This window comes from Gambusia affinis, linkage group LG05, assembly GCF_019740435.1.
Source record: "Gambusia affinis linkage group LG05, SWU_Gaff_1.0, whole genome shotgun sequence".
In the NCBI taxonomy this organism is placed as follows: domain Eukaryota; kingdom Metazoa; phylum Chordata; class Actinopteri; order Cyprinodontiformes; family Poeciliidae; genus Gambusia; species Gambusia affinis.
The window spans coordinates 29,142,925-29,163,114 of NC_057872.1; the positions used below are offsets into that span (position 1 = coordinate 29,142,925).

Consider the following 20,190-nt stretch of genomic DNA (forward strand, 5'->3'; position numbering starts at 1 on the left):
CAGGAGGAAATAAGTGATGGAGAGATGAGGAATAAAGAAAGAAGAAAAGGAGGAAGAGGAAGGATGGAAAACTGGCAGTAGAAGTGAGAGATGTGGAGGAAGAGAGGAATAATGGAAAAGGAGATGAGAACGAAGACGAGGGTAAGAAAAGGAGAAGAATCCCCAGCTGTTGACCAGAGGGTTCTGCAGCAGCAGCTGCAGCTCGACTGTCAATCATCTCCTCCTTCTTGGATATTTTTTCTGTGACAGATTTATTTTAGTCTCTATAAAAACAATGTGTGTGCAAGAGAAAGAAAATCAGCATTAAAACTCTTCAAAGATTTAATTGTCTCAGTTATAAAAATGTTTTATTTTTTAATTGTCTCTTTCTGTGCTTCCAATTGGCTGTCACTAATTATGAAAGGTATCGAAATTAACAACCTCCAGTGGGATAAAACTATATTTAAGCTGTTTGATCTCCTCCTACGGCTCAGCTCTTTCATTATTTTCAAAAGCTGCTATCCATTTTGATTAGGCTAACGTAAAACCCTCTCCAACCTGACATGAAGGTGTGTTGTAAGCTCAAATCGTTTGAGAAAACTGGAACATTGAAGTTGTTTGCTGAGTTTTGTGCTGCAGTGCAACAACAGAGGAACAGCAGGAGGTAGAGAGTGTCCTTTCTGTTCTTTCGATAAGACAAACCTGCATAAAAACCCATAAAGATGCAAGTTCATATCGCTTAAATTCATGTTTGACGTTTCTTTCTAGTGTTTTTAAGTAGAAGGTGGATCAAATTTTAAAACTCAGGCTATTCCATTATTCCATATCTCCTTAGCATTACACCAGATGAGAAAGTGATTTAAGGAAAAAAGTTTGATCTCATACACACCTAAAACAAACACATCTAATCTGCAAAATTACATGATCACATGTAAACTTAACTGAATGTAAAACATGCTAAAATCTCTTTCTTGAATTTTACTACCTGCAAATTAGTTAATAAACATAGCACTAAGCAAACTTAAAGCATAAATAGATTATTTTAAAGCCAGCAATCGGTTTTGACTTTCTGCAGAAGTGAAGTAAATTTAAAAATCCTACTGGTAATAAAAGCTAGCTACCATGTTATAAAAGTTATTTTGTTTTGGTGGCCAGTAGGAAGATAAGCTCGATAATAAACCGTACACATCTTTGATATTCACATTGGGTAAAATCCTATTATTGCCACTGATTAGGTCCTCGCCACACATACACACTGACAACACATTTTCTCTTTGACATGACGCCAAACGCAGATTTTAACTTAAATTATTGGATTATTCGTCGGTGCACACGTGCTCACATTATCCCAAAGGGAAGCTTTTAATATGGGAGCATTAAAAATTAGCTCTATAAATATCACTCCTTCTTCTTCATCCTCTTCTCTTCTTCTTCTCTCATAAAATTTAAAAATAATAATAATTAAAAATAAAAATCCACAACCACCGGCACACGTACGCCCACCCTTTAACTCTCCCACTCGCTACCTTCCTCTCCTGAGTCTCTGCTATTATTCGCATTTCTTTGCCCCGGGGAGCGATTAAGAGTGCAGCTCTGTGCTTTTTATGCACTTTTTTTCTCCATTTCCCTCTTGACAGTAATTGAAATCCAACAAGTCAATCTTTATTTATAAATCACTCCTTTGAGCAAAACAGGTTTGTCACAGAGTGCCTGGCAGAGCAGGAGCGGACCTAATTACAGATACAGGCAGGAGATAAAAGCAAAGACACGTCAGGTTTAGAGAAAAATAGACTGGGAAAACAAGGTTTGACTGTGACAGGTAAAAAACAGAGATAATATTTTGCTTACCACTTTAGCATTTTTGCTAACTTTGAAAACAATTTTCCCAAGTAATTTCTAAAGCACTAATTTACTTGGCTGTTTTGTAAACCTACAGTTGAACGGTTGAATTTTTCAATTGAGCATTAGATTCCACTAAATGCCATATTAGCATAGCGTTAATGGAGCTAATGTTTATGATTAGCACTTTGGGGTTAGTTAGCGTAGCTAACATTTTAGTTAGCGGTACCCACCACTGGATGGACAGATGGACAGACAGATATATAATCCATAATTAAGATTTTTGTCCTTGAGTGTAGTTGCAAATTTCCTTGACTTCTTCCTCTATAAGTGGCTTTTCAGCCCACGTTCACTGTAGATGATGACGCTCTATTAACAGATTTAGCTAACATCTTCATAGGATATTTTGCTTTTGTTCTGTACATTTCACACGTTTTGAGTTCATTTGATGATCCTAGCTTAAACAGCAATGCAAAACTGTATTTTACATGCTTAGCTAAAACAACTCTGTTAAAATATCAGGGGACAGTACCGTCTAGTAGGAGGAACTGAGCTTGTCCCAGCGCGCCGTCTCGTTGTCTGGCTGACAGCCGGTAGACCACGGAGCCAGATGTGGCATCAGGACCCACGGCGCCCAGGTAAGGCGACGGAAACATCCCCCACTGCAGGTCAGCCTGACTGGGCATGCTCAGAGTCAGCCTGCACAAATACCACTCATCACCTGAATGTGGAAAGAAAGGATAAAGAAGAAGATAATTATTTATAGAATGGGAACATTAGTGTCTGTAAACTTGAGCAACTGAACAGATTTTTCTTCATTATTTTCCATACCATAGAAGAAGTTACATGTATATATATCTTGAGAAAAACAACTATTTTGTGTATTTTGGTTGCTGCTTCTGTGCTGCTATTGTTGTCTCAGCTTTGCAACAACATAGCTCGTTAGCTAAACCCGCTCCAGTCGCTCAGGCAGTGGTCTAAAAGGGGAGCAGCGCTCAGCCAAAGGGGACAAGGTGACATTTCTCTTCAACATTTCTCATGTTTCCCTGTGTTTCATCTCCACCCTGCTGCACAGAAGACAAGAACCAAGGAGCAAGGGATGAAAAAGGAGAAAAAGAAGCAGCTCCTCCAAAATAAAACAACAAAACTTTTGAGAGTGGGAACACAGGAAGGAGCACAGCAGGTGCTCCCACCTGCCCACTAAAAACACACATGCTTGTCATGTCTGCGGTTCTGCTCTCCATCTTTATTCTTATTATTTCACGTCGCCCGGTTCTGAAGGGGGATTTGTTCAGTTTGGGGGGTGCCTCGGTGCTTCGCTGTTGTTTTGACTCCTGTGTCGTTTCACGGCAGCAGCGCGGGAGACAACAGCCTGACAAGAGAAGAAACTTCACTTCAGAGGAAGCAGAGAAGAAAGGAAGGATGAGCAGGTGACAGGAGAGGAGGAGAGGAGATGACAACCCAACACAACGGTGTCTTTTTCTGTCTTTTTATATCACCTCTGAAGGTGTGTCAACACACTGAGAGCAGGAGAGGGAGGGGCGAAAGGAAGGTGAGGAGGAAGAGGCCCCTCGACACATCAATCCACTGAGATGGGAATCAGAGTTAAAGAAGAAATTAATGGGTAAGATACTAGAGATGTATCAATCCGACATTAATATCTGTATCAAACCTGACTTTGAAAAAACATTTTGATCTAGTATCTGTCATTCAATCATTTTTGCTTTGAGCAAAATTTTGCTGCGACAGACTGGCGACCTGTCCAGGGTGAACCCGCCTCTCGCCCGGAACAGCTGGGGATGGGCACCAGCAACCCTCCTGACCCCATTAGGGATTCAGGGTGTATAGGAAATGGATGGATGGATGGCAACATTTTGCTTTATTATTTATTTTAAGCTACATTTAGAATCAAGTTTGTTTCAGCTTATTTTTGCATGTTTGACCAAGATAAATCTATTATTTTTGTCAGTTTCAATTTCCTTATTATTTATTTTACATTGGCTGTTATACTCCTAATTGCAATGACTGAACAAATTAAAGTTGTGTTTTTTTGTTTGTTTGTTTGTTTGTTTTTTAAGTTTGACTAACCTGGTGAAGCTATTGGTGTATTTAAGTGTGCTTTACTAGTGCCAAGTTATCAAATAAATTTATAATTCAGTTAAGTTAGAGTTAGGGTTCTTCTGTATCGTATTGGTGCCAGCCAATACTGATCCTCAGACAACAACACCGACCGTTGAAAAAGTGAATATGAAACAATATATAGGGGATCAAAGAAAGAAAGAAATAGATGTAAAAAAACTAAAATAAATAAAGGAGAAAAACTTAAACAGTCTTAATTAAATAAAAACTAGATGCTGCTCACAGTAAATCTTAAGTCCCTCTGGTTCTTTAAAGTCACTGATAACCATGAAAAACATAACAGAGTCTCCCACATGGCAACAAGAAGGCCATCTTCATCTGAGAATAGCGCTACATTTCACAGAATGTCGCATTAAAGCACAGATTTAAATACTAGTTGTAGATTAAAGGGGACAAATCAACTTAAAAGCACTGGGAGAAGAGGACAGGGTGATAATAAGGAAGAGGCGCACATTCTTGTTTTCTGTATGCATCATTGCTCTTCAGTCAAAGCATAAAATCCAGAATAATCACTTCCATTCCTGTTGGTTGTTTCACACACACTGAGCTGTGGCCCGTGTATGAAAGGGAAATAAAATCTGTCCCATTATCATGATAAATATTAACACATTCAGATGCAGCAACACAGGTCAACAGCAGACATCAGGCGAGGCGCAAACTTTAAAAACTCCATCTGACCGAATAAAAGCAAACATCTGGGAGCAGGCAGAGCCTCCTCCATGCCTCCGGGCAGGTCAGAGGTCACTGACACCAGAATAATGACTTGTGAAGAATTTTATCCCCTGTAGATGGGGAACCACTGAACATCATTACAGAATGACGCCCTTTCATATCGACAATGAAGCATTCTCACTCAGAGGAAGGAAGCTGATTGATTATCTGTCTTGTTGCCTGGAGTTTAAGGATGCAAAATTTATGTGTGCATGTGGTGAAATCCAGATGTTGTTTGAAGGCCTCTGGGTTTGTTAGAGAACAAACATCATGAAAACCAAGAAACACAGCAGGCAGGTCAGAGAGAAAGTTATGGAGACGTTTAAAGATTATCTCTAAGAGCTTTCCTAAAAATAGAAAGAGTGTGAGAAAAGTCTACAAGTCCATGGTAACTCTGGAGGAGCTGCAGTGATCCACAGTTCATCTACAAACTGTTGTCAGGACAACTACCAATCATTATTGATGAACTCAGTTCAAACCAGATATTTACATACATCAAATAAAAAAGGCCATTTTTTTTTTCTTTTCACTCTCTGAAGCAAACTTTTAAGGAAACCCAAAAGGTTCGACCCAAGTTATATAATTTAGAAGACAATTATCCCTGATTCTGACCAAATGTTTGTAAACTTCTAAATCTGAAGAAAGTTACAAAAAATCTCAAAAAAAAAAAAAAATTCTGACAGCATTTAGCAGATAGGAATAATTTTGGTAATTATAACTAACCTAAAACAAGAGAAGCTTGGTCTGATTTAACTTCACACAGTAATATGCATATGTCTATTTATTTGGAATATTTAAATATCTGGTTTCAATTGTCAGTGTGTTAGTGTGGTCTAGTTAAAGCCAGTCCGATAACCAACCAAGGATCAGTGGCAATCAAATGTGAATCAAAAAACAACAATTTTCCATTTCAGCATGTCAAACTACTATCAGTCTATCACTTAAAACCCAAAATGTTATATTAAAGTAGCAAGAATAAATACAAGAACGTACAAATGAATGAATGAAAGAGTGAATACTTTATTCATGTTGAAGTAGAACATTTAATCCAGTTGTCACATCCATCATCCAGGACAACTAAAGCAAAATATGAAAATCTTCTTGGTGTATAAATAATTTTTGAAAGCATTTCTGCTCCAAATTAAGGTCGCAATCTAATTACATTTTGTTATGAAAACAAGCTGGCAAATATAAAACATGTTTTTCAGGAGGATAGAGTTGAAGAAGATAAATAATTTAATCTGAAAGCGTCACAAAATTACGTAAAAACAAGTTCACTTGGTTTTGTGCTTTAATTACATTTACCTATTTTGCTGTGTCAAATAGATTTTTTTTTATCTGTGCTGAATAAGGAGACCGCCGTTTAGCCTTCAGGTGTTAACAGCTATTCGTCTCATCTGAGTTTAGCTCCTCTTAAATGAAGCACTCTTTCATATCCTTGCACTTATCCCTCTCAGCACAGAAAATTTACTTCACAGCTTGAACGCTGCAGAGATCCCTGATGTGAGGCGCTGAGCTGAAGCCAGAGCTTCATGAACACACGCAGGCGTGCCAAGGCTCCAGAGGAGCAGAACCTGGGTTGCGTAGCATCACTTTTCACACTGAATGGATGTCTCAAGCATGGCTTAATGTGTCCAACTTTTTCCTCATCTCAGATATGAAATGATGCTATTTAAGCGAGTTTTTTCACTTTCTCGTTAGCCAGATTCTCCACACCAGCTGTAAGATGTTTTCTCAGACTTTCTGGACTGTCTAACACATGAAGAAATGCCTCAAAATGGGATTCAATTTGTTCTGCTCGGCTTTTTATCCATGATTTCTTTCATCCCTCTGCTTTAACTCATATCCCCCTGAGTTTTGGGGTAAGTTCCTTTCATTGGTGAGATTAAATTTTCCCTGGCACTGAACTGCAGCACAGTTTTTAGGTTAGAGGGGTTGGGGGAAACACTTCATACAGCAGCATGTCTCTTAAAAACAATCCAGGAGGAGGTACATCAATGAAGAGTAAAGAAAAGAAAGATTTGGTTTTAGATAAACAGAAAAACCCAACAACAGAAGGAGGAGAAACTCTGTAAACCAGCTAATCATAGGGAAGGTGGTGCATTTATAAAATCTATTTGCGCTTTTACATTCCAGCATCATTGAATGTTTTCATAATTAAAGTTAGGTAAACGTTTTGCCAAAATCAAGTTGTTGCAGATTCTGGCACAAATTAAACTAGTGGAAAAACAAAGTAAATCCCTATAAAACCAAACTTAATATGCAGTAATTTCTAATTAATCTCAAGAGTTTAAAAATAATATTAGATATATACAACCTGAGATAAACAGTAAATGATATTACACAGTGTCACTATTTATTTAGCAAACAAACTGAAATGAAGAAGCAGCGTAAAAGAAATACTTGCAGCCTTTCCCTTGCAATTAAGAGAGTCAAGGGCAGCAAGGCACAACTCATTAACTGTAGTTAATTAACTGATCAAGCAGCTCTGTACCACACAGTTTGAGGCTTTGAACCACTCTGTTATTCTGCTACTGTAATGCCACTGATGAAGAAAATCTGCAAATAAGCAATGCAAAAAGGTGATTAATGTACCTGAGAGAGATAAGAGATGAGAAATATGAGAAAAATACGGAATCACAAACGTGTCAAACCAAAGGCAGTTCTTTTCCCATAAAGCACAACAACACTTTTGTTTATTGTCCTTTATTTGATATATGTTTTAATTTCATTTTTACTTTTTGCCATGTTTGGAAAATTTCAAATGTTCTAGTAGATTGTCAGGAACAGCAGTGAGGTTAAATGACTGCCCCTGATCAGCCTGCAGTCATTGAACCAGCCTCTCGTTTCCTTTCTTTATGCAGCATTAATCATTCTAGAGTTGCCTTTGAGGTCAGATGTCCAACAGGGGATGTTTGACTCAAAATGGGTCAAGCAACATGAACATTATTATCCTAATAAAAAGAAACAAAAGAGTCAAAAAGAGGCACATCGCGGTGCTATAAAACCCTCAATACAACTGAAATGTAGGAATAAAACCTCCAGAGTTGTGCAGAATGTATGTCTAATACCAAACATGACTGATAACAGGGAGACAATTAAATATTTTAAGAAAATAATAGTTTCTGCTTTCCTCCAAGTTAAAGTCTCTACAGAAGAGAGTCGGACTTCCATTTCCTGATGACTTCCAGTTTGAGTCTGACCTGAGAGTTGAACCCAAAAAGAAATAGCCGCTCACCTTACACATTTGCTTTTCTGTGAGTAAAACTTGTTGAACCTATTGGAGTTGTAGTCTGTGTTTTGGGTCCAACTTGTACTTAGGCCTTCATCTTTTTCCTCTTGATCCTCTTATTGCTATCCCTGATCTGTCTCTCATTGTCAGTCCTCTGCTGTTATAATATTTCTGCAGCCTTCATATCTGGAACAATTTCTCCTCAATCTCAAAAGAGTACTTTTGGAGAAACAAACACTCTGATATGTATAACTGTTGGCTCAGATTTGAGCTTTTCCTCTGTGCTCTGATTGTGAACTGATTGTCCTCCGCTTATCTGCCAGATCAGTTCGGCTGAGGGGATGGCCTAACTTCCTGGCAGAGATCAATAAAGTTTCATAAAGCTCTGAACAGAAATAATTCCTCACAGTCAGATGGGCTGAACAGTGAACACTGTTTTGTCTTTAGCCTTTTACGCAGGAAGAGTCGAGAATGACACATCCTTCACACAAGCGGATAAATAGTCCCAGTGAAGTGCGGATAAGTCCATCTTAAGCCACCACTTATTCATTTGAATCTCAATGCAAAGCGTGTCACGCCTTGTTCCGCAAAACGAAGCTAAAAAAAGGGAGAGAATTGAGCTTTGTTTACGCCAAACTCCAATCTGCTGTCTTCCAATTTCCATTTTTTCACAGAGGATCAGTTACAACCATCGTTGGAGAATTGGAGCGGGAGGCAACAGAATCGAGGGGACAGAGACACAATGAGAGGAGCTATTTTCTGTCTTTCTCCTCTGAGTATCTGATTTGAATGGCAGCTGATGGATTTAGCGTGAAGAGGAGATGTGGCAGCCAACCACCGCGGCTTCAAATATAGAAAACTGCTTCTGCTGTGAGTGCTTCGCTTCAATTAGGGGAGGGAAGGAAAACAAGATGTAGGGGATGAAATTAAAATACAGTCACGCCTATAGCTTGTCACAAAGCCGATGATGAGAACTATTAAATTGAAAGACAAGTTTATATATAAAGTGCTTTCAACAAACCTGTTTGTCGCAACCTGCTATGCAGCGCAACAGGGGGAGAAAAACATCTGTGATCAGCACACACAAGAGACATTAAAGATGAGAAGGAAAGTGCAAGAAGATCTAAAACACATAAAAGGCAAAAGCAAGCACAAACCAGAAACAGCACGACGACCCCCTCAAAACTCTGAGATTCAAGTTGTTGTTTTTTTGAAGGTTTCAAAAGAGAAAAATAAAAAGGGTATTCGCTGTAAAAATATTTCCAAAACAGGAGTAAATACAGAGTTCTGCAATCAGCTGCCTAAGAGCGCATGAACAGAAACTAAATGCATTCCCCTAAAAACTCTGTGGCTTTTGGACCTAAAATATAAAAGCAGAAATGAAACAGATTTAGTTCTTTACAGCATATTTGATTCAAAGAACAAAAAGACTCTACATCCACAGGATAATGGAGGCTGCATGGGAGTTCGCCCAACCAGTCCACATGTGTTTTGTGGACTTAGTGACGGTGTTCGACCATGTCGCTCAGCCAGTCCTTTGGGGTGGACTAGGCCTCTTGATACAGTCGTACCCTGATCAAACGTTGTCAGAGAGCGATCCCTTTTGCTGGCACAAAGCCAGACTTGTTTCCAGTGAGAGTTTGATTTCACCAAGGTTGACCTAGTTAGCTGCTTTGCAATGCTTTTTTTCATCTTGATTGTTAAGGGTGCATTCACACCAGCCCTGTTTAGACCACTTTAATCAAACTCTGGTTCATTTGTCCAGAAAGTTCAGCTTGTTTGCAAAGGTGTAAATGCACAATCAAACCCTGGTTCACTTACAAACATAGGTCTCAGATCAATTATATAGTGAACTCTGTCCAGTTCAAATGCATATGTGAATGCTAAGTGGACTGTAAGCCACTCCAAAGCAGGAAGTGGACTACAGCAGAAATACTCTCTCAGTGCTAGCTATTGAATTGGCTTTTGATCTTTCACCAACAACAAAAGTGAAATCCTGCAACTGCTAAAATCTGATGCCACTAGCGTTTTCATTCCTTGACAGAATGACAGAAGATCAGTGTACTCCTTAAGAGCCTGCTGTTTGTGTGTGCATCAGGTGACTTTAGACACAGCTGTGTTGACTCTGGAGAAGGATCAGAGCGAGCTGCATGACACTCATGGAAGCAATATGTTTCTGTCTGAGTGAAGGCCCAGTTATAGCTATGTCTGCCACCATCCATTTTACCCATAATAAGTGCAAATGCTCACACTGATGTGTATTTGACCGCTGGTGCTTCTTCGTGTTCGATTGACAGTTTGGGATGTGTTTCTGTAGTGACTTGCTGCCTGCTGGTGTCCTTGTGGGACTGGTTGCCAGGACAACAAAACCTATGTTTTCAGAATGTGAATGCACCCCAGCTTTGTGTTGTTGTGTCTGTGATATTTTGTGTGGACTTAAAAACTTTCTCCAACTATGTTTTACTTTAGGTGACACAATGTCTTTTTTTTCTAGGGTTGGAAACAAACAAGATTTTCTATTCTGAGCTCAACAGACATATTGAAGAGTTTCTGACAGCCTTTGATTGTTTATGTTATACCAATTTATTATTTCCTTCAAATACATTTCTGCTTTTTCAAATAATTTTTTTAAATAGAAAAAAAATATTTCAAGTAAAACAATGCAAAACGAAGATGAAAAATCAATGTCCATACATTTAAAAATTAAAAAGTTTTAAAAATCATTAGAAAATATACAGCAGTCAAATCTCTTTTATCTGTTTCTACTTTTATTATTATGAATTATCTCTGGTGTTATCTTTAAACTTTTTGTCACTGTGCTGTGGTATGTAATTTATGTCTATGTACCTGTTGCATACACAACCAGTCATTCTAGCTTTTATTTTAGTAAATATGTATAAATTGTTTCTAAGGTTTCCAGCCTGCTTAAAGCATCAGAGTATGTTATATTCCATTCTGATTGCTCTGAAAGTTGAAATGAGCTAATATTGAGTTCAAATGGCTGCTTTTTTTTAGCTGTTGGTATATGCAACAATTGAGTTGAAAGAAGTATGCTCATGTCTAACCTATGCTAAGCATGAAAATTACAGTTATATGTAAAAACAAACTAAAAGAGAAGATATGTACTGCAGAAGAAACTCAAGCCCATATTGTCATTCTGCAATCAAGTCAAAGGAAACCCATTGAACAAACCTTCCTCTGTTGGTGAACCCAGCTCTCCATCTGGTCCCTTGGAGCCAACGGACAGAGGCCTGCTGCATCCTAATTAACCACCTTATAGAATGGCCTACTTTACCTCAGCACACTCACACACATGCGAAGAAAGCCAAAGTCCTGCAGGCACTCAGTTAATTAAGCCCCATTTTTCACTACTGATGAAGAGAGGGGGATGAAAGAGGAAGACCAGTGAAGGAAGGAGAAGAGACAGAGATAGAGAGAGAGAGAGGGAGAGAGAGAGAGAGATAGTTTGGAGCTAAGATAACAAGGGCGATAATGATGAGAATTACACATGACAAGAATTTGAGAAATCAATCCATAAATTTCCCTGTTGGGGACAGAATACAAAACACCAACTAATGTGCAATAATTACTAAAGTTAGCAAATCACATAAACTTTTTTTTTCTCATGAAAGACAATTTCTCTATTTCCCTTTCTTAATTCTCAGTTTTCCATTATTGCCATTAGGAATTTTTGTGCTATAATCTACTGATATGTTAAGAGTATAACCAACTCGACATCCTGACTTTAGCATTTCCTCATGTCAGGCACAAAAAGCTAATTTTGAGCATGTTACGGCCCAAACCAAACGAAAATTGCATAAAAGCTAATTTAAAGACATCAAAGATAAAAGGTAGACAGAATCCCACTCAGTTTTTTAATTGTTCTTTATCTCATTTAGACAAAATACAGTGGAAGACCTTGCATGTCTTTGCAGGTGGAGACTACAGGTGAACTACAACCAATCTGCAACAGAGATGCTAACCTGGTAGCTCATCATCACTCACGTTTTCTAAATTAATCTAGTCATATACTAAAAAAATTAACGTGTTCAGTGTTTTTTTTTTAAAATAATTTATTGGTAATGTAATTTTATAATTTCTTATATACATTTATCAGTAGCTGATTTTTTCTTTTTGGTTGTTGCATTCTTTGTATGGCTTATTTTCTTTGTTTTAAAAAGCTACTTTAATTTTTTCTTGATTTGTATTTTTAAGCTAGCTGTGGTGAGAGTATTAAGAATACCCTCGGGTCCTTTTTTTTATTTCAGTTGAATCAAAATAGCATTATATGGAAACAAAACTGATGTAAAATTTATATTACAGAACATAACAGAAGAAAATCTATGTCATTGCTTCACAGTGTGTGTTAGTGTCCTCTTCCTGACCACTAACCTAATCCACAACGAGTCCTCACTGAGACAAAAATGACGTCTGGGCTCTCAGGAAAGCGTGTAGGAGGAGCGAACAGCTACACAGAAACTCAATTAGAGTTGGATTCTGTGGTTAGAGGGGAAACGAAGGAGGAAAAAATTAAAAGCCCAGAGGCAAGATATCTGTGATGAATTGAATGCAACATCATTATTTTTTCAACAGCGACAAAGACAAAAAAAGACCAGAATGGATGCAAGTTGAAGTAGTTTTGATTGGTTAAGAAATGATTACAAGAAAACAAATAACTCTGAGAGATGTTTTCTGGTTTTCATGTGACTGGTGACTGGTTTTCATTCTGAATCAGTACCCAAAGAAGTCATTTGATAAATTTTTATAAAAACCAAAAAAAAAAGAAAAGAAAGAAAAGTAAGTGGATGCTCATAGTACCATTACCTTGTGTTAAGAAGGTCCTGGGTTCAAATTCTTTCTGATTGTAGTTTCTGCACCACCTTCCTTCCAGAGTCTAAAACCATGTTTATTAAGTTAATTAACTCCTCCATGTTGCCCTTCAGTCTGAGTATGCATGGCTGCACTTCTCTGTGTTGACTTAATCCTGCAAAGTTTATTAAACACAGAGTGGAATGTGAATATGCTGAATTAAATTATGACTTTAATAGAATCATGATTTAATTTGTATTTTGTATGTGAAAATAATAAATGAATAAATAAAAGTCTTTGAGTTTTAAAATGACAGAGCTAATAGCTAAAGTTGCCTCAGATTTTCTTAAGACATATTCTGGATCCAGATTTCATTCCTGCTGCTGAGTTAATAATTAACTATTTTAACCACTTACCTTCAAGCTATTTCAGCCCCGTTTAATAATACAGGAGTTGAATTAAGTGATTTATTTTAAATATTATAGCCTTAAGTTATCTACCTTTGTGTGAACGTGACAAAATATAAGATTAACAAGAACTAAGACAAAACTCCTTTGATTGCATTTGATTGCACCTAAAATTCTATTTGACCTGGCAAATGCCAAATTGAAAACAAGTAAAATTAATGTAAACATGATGTTGCAACGTGCTGAATTATGCAGGGCGGTTAGAATATGTATGCAGAAAAATTCCAGGGGCTGTAATGACACAAACTAGAGGTTTGGAGATCAAAAGGCGGATCAGATGAGACTTTAAAGCGACATAAATTAAATATGGCCGCTGTGTCCACAGAACCATCTGATGACATCATTGCATCAGCCGCCATCACTCAATTCCCAGTGAGCCGAGGCTGAAACTAAGCGCAGCTTTGCTCCAGTTGGCAATCAGGATCTCTGTTTCCCACGGAGGAGAATGCATAGCCCTGGGAGGAGGCAAGGGGTGGTGGTGGAGGAGAGCTGCTTTTTGCTCAGGAGCGCCATGGCCGCTGAGTCCAATCAATACAGGCAAACAGTGGATCCACAGGCCTGATTTGTATTGACACGGTTGCTGGGAGGATCAATAATACAGGAGGAAAAACAGATGGGTGGGTGAGGAGGAAAAACATTGGAAGAGACACAACGAGGGAGAGATAAAAGTGGCAACGGACACACACAATCACTGATAAAAGAAGGGAAAATCAACGACAACAAATGTGTCTTCCTGATGTCTTCTTTAGAAAAAAGAAATATTATAAAAAGCGTGATGAGTAGAAGAGGATACACTGCCAGATCAGTGTTTGTTTTAATCTGGTAGCTTCGACAGGTAGAGTGCTGCTACATGTCGTCAAAAAATAACAAAGGCTTTCAACAATCGGAGGGGCGTACTTGATGTGTGTGTCTCTGTGTTTGTGAGAGACAGTGAGATTGGTTCTGCAAGAGTTACACCAGAAGATGAAAAGATGACTAGAAAGGCAGAGAACATGAAAGGGAGGGTAAAAACTGCTGAAAGGAAAAGGAAAATCAAACATTTGCCAGCTCAAACTTGATAAAATCAAGCAAGAGAAAATTGAGTTAAAAAAAACAGGCAAGAAAATGAGAAAAGATGGCAAAAAATACAGAACATAAAGAGAGAAAAAGACACAAAAAAACACTGGGAAAAAAAATCAAATCACAACAGGTTATAAGGATTACACCTGAAGATCAAACTAGAACAGTCTAAATGGGATGAAAGTGAGACAAAAAAGACCCCCAACAAGATCAATCCAGGATGCATAATAATACTCAACAAGAGAAAGACAAACCAGAACATTTAGACCAGACCAGACATTGAAAGTTGTGTCAAATCTTTCCAGACCAGTGGCGTCCAAGTCAAGTCCTTGAGGTTGGTGTCCCTGCTCCAAGATGCCTCATTTAAGTGACGGCATTTCCTTTCAAACATTCAGAGACCAACAACTTTAAATGAGGCACAATAAAACATGCAGGACACCAGCTCAAGGACGTAGACTGCGTTCACACAGAAGATCTTGAGACCTGATTCTGATCCTGTGTTGAAATCCAATTTTTTTGCATGTGTTTTTTTATACTACTATCCATCCATCCATTTTCTGTTCACCCTCGTCCCTAAGGGGGTCGGAAGGGTTGCCGGTGCCCATCTCCAGCTGCGTCCCGGGCGAGAGGCAGGGTACACCCTGGACAGGTCGCCAGCCTGTCGTAGGGCAACACAGAGACATACAAGACAAACAACCATTCACACACTCACACACACACCTAGGGAGAATTTAGAGAAATCAATTAACCTGACAGTCATGTTTTTGGACTGTGGGAGGAAGCCGGAGAACCTGGAGAGAACCCACCATGCACAGGGAGAACATGCAAACTCCATGCAGAAAGACCCCGGCCGGGAATCGAACCCAGGACCTTCTTGCTGCAAGGCAACAGCTCTACCAACTGCGACACTGTGCAGCCCCTTTTTATACTACTAATTAAATGCAATCACAATGAGGCTTCTGTGGGAACAATTTATGTCCCCAAAGTCTGTTTGATGTATAATCAGAAACATGAGTGGTGGGATTGTGGTGTGATTCACTTCAGTGACACGTACTTCTTTCATAATTTCATAAACATAATTTTCAGGCATTGTTTACATCCAGATTTACCCTGTCTGGCTTTTTTTGGTGCAGAATTGTGATGCATCTCTCAGATGAATGACATAAAAGCTGGATGAAATGCAACATGACCAGACAGACTGCAGACACTTTGAAAACAATCAGATAAGTATCTGTATTGGTACCATATATGGAAGTGACACAGATTGGATTTTTGGAGGGTGAAAAGTTCAGAATTGGACTCTGGCTTTTTCACTACAGTGAAAAATCTGGATATAAGTCACATTTGGGCAAAAAACGGAAAATGTGTATTTGAGTTGCATTAGCAAAAAAAGAAAGATTTTGGGGGTTTACTGTGAGTTACCGTACTTAAATTTCTCCATTTGATGAACGGCCTGGTCTTACACCATCCCTGTACTGTAACAAATAAATCAAGTAACTCGGATTATGGAGCATTTAAAAAGCGTTGGGAAGTGAAGAGTCTATCTAGGGACAGGAGCCAGCTGGTTGTAGACTATTTCTGTGGTAGCTCCTCATCTCTCACTCTGCATCATCATGCTCACTTAAGAGTGTCCAGTGTAATCCGAAAAACAGCGACTGTCACCTAAATTATGAATATCTGAGGACTTTTGTCAACCATTAAAAAATAAAGCAGTGAAACTTTAATGCAACACTTCCTTGATTATTGATGGAGGATCTCTTTGGATGACAAATGCGGGGGTGTGATGGTTGCGTCTGCTCAAATTTATAACCATGTGGGCCTCTTCCTCGGTGTGTGCACGGACATGGGTGCATTGTGACAGCATTTGAGAATCAGTTTTATAATTCATGCTTCTTTAAATGATCCGTCTCCTCTCAGCTGGTGGAGGCTCTCTGCTTGTGGGTGGGGCCTAAATATAACGGCCAACCACCTCCAGGGAGTTGAAGGAGTGCAGCTGTGAAGCTCCTGGCTCTGCATCTGGGTAATGGCATGTATTTTAGTGCGTCGCTGTGAGCTTTTTAAATTCAGTGTGTAAGTGTCTGTCACTCAGTGTGGCGAATCCTCACTTTTGATGATCCGTGAGTGTGTGTAATATTGTCTCTCTCTCTTTCTCTGTGTGCATGTCTCAAACTCCCAACTTTATTGAACATATTTGTTTAAAATCAATGAAGGCGTAAAGCTGGATAGTTTGATGCTATGCTCATGTGGGTAATATGGTAAAGACTTCAAGCTACACCTCTGCTGATAATACCACAAAGAGTTTAACTAGTGAAAACTTTGAAGAAACTTGCCTTAATCCAGTAAAAAAATAAAATAAAGATATACAATTTTTAAAGACATTATGAGTGTTTGTGTACCGGAACACCGGTTAGTAGAAATATTACAGCATATTTAGGCCAAGTGAATAGAGTTAAGGTAGTTTCCTTTTTAGGATCTCAAATTTTGCAATCTGATCTGCAGCTAAGCAATAACTAAGCAATAATTCTAGCACTCAAATTGACACATTCCATTGCAAGCCTCTATTTCCAAACCTAACTATCCTTTACTTATGATCTAAATATGTAAACGGTCCCCACAAAGCAAGAAAGAGAATCACACATCCTCATTCACACATTTTCCAGCAGATTTGGCAACGAAGTCGGGTGATCAAAGGCTTAGATTTGCCCTATTGTGTGGGTAAACACCCAGCTTTTCCTGCATCCAGCAACACACTCATGCAGCGCAGCAACATAGCACAAAGCACACACACAATGAACAATTTTAGCCCAATCTCCCAAAAGCTGCTACTTTGGCTAATTCACTTCTAGGAGGGTTGCTGAAACTTGTTACCGAGGTTGTGGATCTCCTGAGCTCCATGCCGTCTTCAGATCAATGTAAATCCATTGCAGGCAAGAGCGGAGTTCACTGCTAATGTTATTGTAGCACAGCAAAGCTGTTGTGAGGCTTAAGACTGTTGAAATCACATGAAATACGGTGCAGAAAAACAGCCAGAAAAGCCTGTGTGTTTCATTGCATGAGGTTTAAAACTTCTGACAAATGAAAAACGACAAAACCTGCCCAAGCTGTGAGGTTTTCTTGAGGAATTGCAAAGCAGCTATACAAATATAGAGCAAAATCAGTTCTTTACCTCTTATTCAATATCCAAACTATTGTGTCGTTTAAACCAAGTGTGTAAATAAACTGGACTTAAAGAATAAAACGCATCATAAGTTGTTTTTTGTCATAGGGTCTATGTTTACGAACTCTAGTCAAATGTAAATATCCAACAAGTGGAAGTGGAAAGGAGTCTGTTACCAGGTTTCACATCCCACACAGCATAATTTTATCTCTCTACTGTCAAAGATCCAAAACAAAACAAAAAAATTTGGTCCAGATCCATTTGTCACACACAGACAAGCAACGCGCTGCTGTGCCTTTGAGCTCACTGAACATGTTGTGTTTGATTTGTTTCATTACAGAGAGAACAACAGTCGGTGCAGCGGCTGGTTGCAGCTTTGCAGAGTCTCATCATCACAGGAAAGTTGTCAGGTTCATTGTGTTTGTTCAGAGAATAAAGCCTCAAACACGAGGCAGCCTTCTATACTAGGGATGAGAAACATCATGGAGCAGATTCATGCTGCTTAGTCTGACTCAGTTTGATAACAATCCTCAGCAGAAATCAGTCAAAGGACTCAATAGGTCAAGTTCACTCAGGTGAGTATAAAACAAATATACCTATTTGTTGCAACATGTTGGTGAAGAGTTTTTGTAGTGTAGGAAAAGTTACTAAATTAATTAATTTTATTCCCAGGTTGGATGAGGAGAAACGGTGCAGGTCGGGTTAATTGTGTCGAAGTGTGCTGGTTAATGAGCCTCACAGAGCGGACAGAGCGCCTGTTTGACTAATGAGAGCATCTGTCGAAGTGCAGCAGCCTGCAGCACGCACACACACACACACACACACACACGGAGCGCAGTGTGTCCCAGGAGGAAGGGAACTCTGCTTTCACTTCTCTCTCATCAGAGTCTCTGTCAACTTCAATCTGTCTCCCATCTCATCTCTGTGACGATGCCCTCTCCACTTCCACTGATACAGAAACCCACGCAACATCTTCATCATCACCTCATCCCGAGATTCTCCATCCGCTGCATTTCTGCAGGGGTCAAAGGTCAATGCACAGCCCGAGGGAGGACATTCAAGTTTACATAAACACATTCTGCTACTCAACATTTGGATCAAACATTTAAACATGTACTGATTTATTTATCTTCTATTCAGTTGCTTGCTGACCTCAACAGCAGCCAAACCAAAAAATGGATTTAACAGCCCTCATAACCATCAGAGGAGGACATTTTTGACCCTGTGTCAGTAATAGTATTCATTTAAAGATGTTCAATTGTTTTCATTTTCAACTGCTTTACAAATCATCAGTAGAAGAGGACATGGTCAGGGTCAAAAAGTATGCATGGGGCTTTTTTCATGCTAAAAATGGCTTTAAATTCAGAAATATTGATTAACAGTTTACAACATCCACAGAAATTACAGATAATATTTTATGTAAGGTTATACTGAACAAGCTCATGGTTGAGTAAGTCAAAATATATATTGTTTTGTTTGTTTGAACCTATGAAGGAAAAAGAATGGTTGGAGAACATTAGGAGGCTTTCAAAACAATTCATATGTCGGAATTTTTATATGTATTGTTTAATCAATACTTCTGGTTGTTTATGTGGCCATTGTATTCTTCTGCATAGCTCATTTGTTCATTTGTTTGTATACCTCTCATTTGGTTATTGAAGTTTAATGTGAAAAAAATGAGAATGTGACGAGAGGAAGTGAAGCTGTTGCATAAACAATCTTCTTCAAAATAAGAGCATGAATATACACAACTAGCTTCTTGAAGAATTCTTATTATTCAATAACCAAAGTTTTAACACTGATGTTGAACAGCTGAAAGTTTACAAAACAGACGAGAAAATTTTAACATTGAAATGTTTCACCCCAAAAACATAGAGAAAGTGAAGTGTGGTAAATGTTTTTAAAGTCAGCAAAAAAAGCTAAAGCGCTAAATGAAAAATTCTCTCCGCCATTGGCTCATTGCAGAGTAGCAGAAGTGTGCCCACAACTGTATAATTTAAACACAGTGAATTCAGAATAAGTCATTAAACATCATACACAGAAGATTCAATTTAAAAGAGAAGCAAAGAGATAAAATCTCAGATAGATTGAAGACAACTCATCTGTTTTCCTGTTAAATCTGTTTGCCCATGCAGCTACACATCATGGATACCCATGCATCAGCCACAGTCTTAATAACAACCTGCCTCTATTTGTTACTGCTGATGCAAATATCTGAACATTTTAGAGAAGAAATGTTATCATTTTTATAAAGCACGGCTTTGCCTCAAACATCAGTCGTTGGTGAAGTTCAAGGCAGCTCAATTCATTGTGACATGTCTGACTTTGACTTGGTTCAGAGGGTTTTATGCTGAGTTTCCTGCAGTCGTCACTGAAATGTCTTTGTTCTTAAACTGAACTGAAAGGCTTGAAAATGACCAAAATTGGAGTTACGAGTTTTATTTCCACATGACAAACGTGTGCTCTCATTATGTCTCACTTGATCTTTCTCTCTCCCCCCCTGTTGGACTCAACAGCAGAGTGAAGATGACTAACATCAAAGAGACGGTCAAGGAAATGTTAACGCCTGACTCATTTTAACTGATGGCATACATCAGTTTGTCTGTGAGAGTGTCTGTAGGTTGTCTCTGGCTTACTGGCCCTGGTGCTCAAACAGACACAAAACAACTGAACTCTGAAAACAAAGCTCAGCAGAAGCCTTAATTTTATCTCTACAGTGCTGCTGGCCACATATATTGGCACCTCTGGTAAAGATGTGTAAAGTGGTCAGTCTTTCTTGCAGATACCTGACATTAAAA

General features: G+C 38.7%; 1 protein-coding gene and 2 long non-coding RNA genes across 3 annotated transcripts in view; 2 read left to right on the forward strand and 1 right to left on the reverse strand.

Annotated features, from left to right (window-relative positions):
- Window positions 1–20,190, reverse strand: part of si:dkey-22o22.2 (neural-cadherin) — a 126,857-nt gene that overhangs the window by 68,333 nt on the left and 38,334 nt on the right. The window contains exon 2 of the mRNA XM_044115781.1: window positions 2,351–2,539. Coding sequence (XP_043971716.1) covers window positions 2,351–2,539 — 189 coding nt within the window. The remainder of the gene's footprint in view (window positions 1–2,350; window positions 2,540–20,190) is intronic.
- On the forward strand, window positions 1,717–3,378 carry LOC122830474. The gene is made up of 3 exons (XR_006370540.1): window positions 1,717–1,798; window positions 2,341–2,456; window positions 3,326–3,378. It is a non-coding gene; the product is annotated as an uncharacterized LOC122830474 (long non-coding RNA).
- LOC122830473 lies at window positions 16,250–18,909 on the forward strand. The gene is made up of 3 exons (XR_006370539.1): window positions 16,250–16,305; window positions 17,733–17,967; window positions 18,065–18,909. It is a non-coding gene; the product is annotated as an uncharacterized LOC122830473 (long non-coding RNA).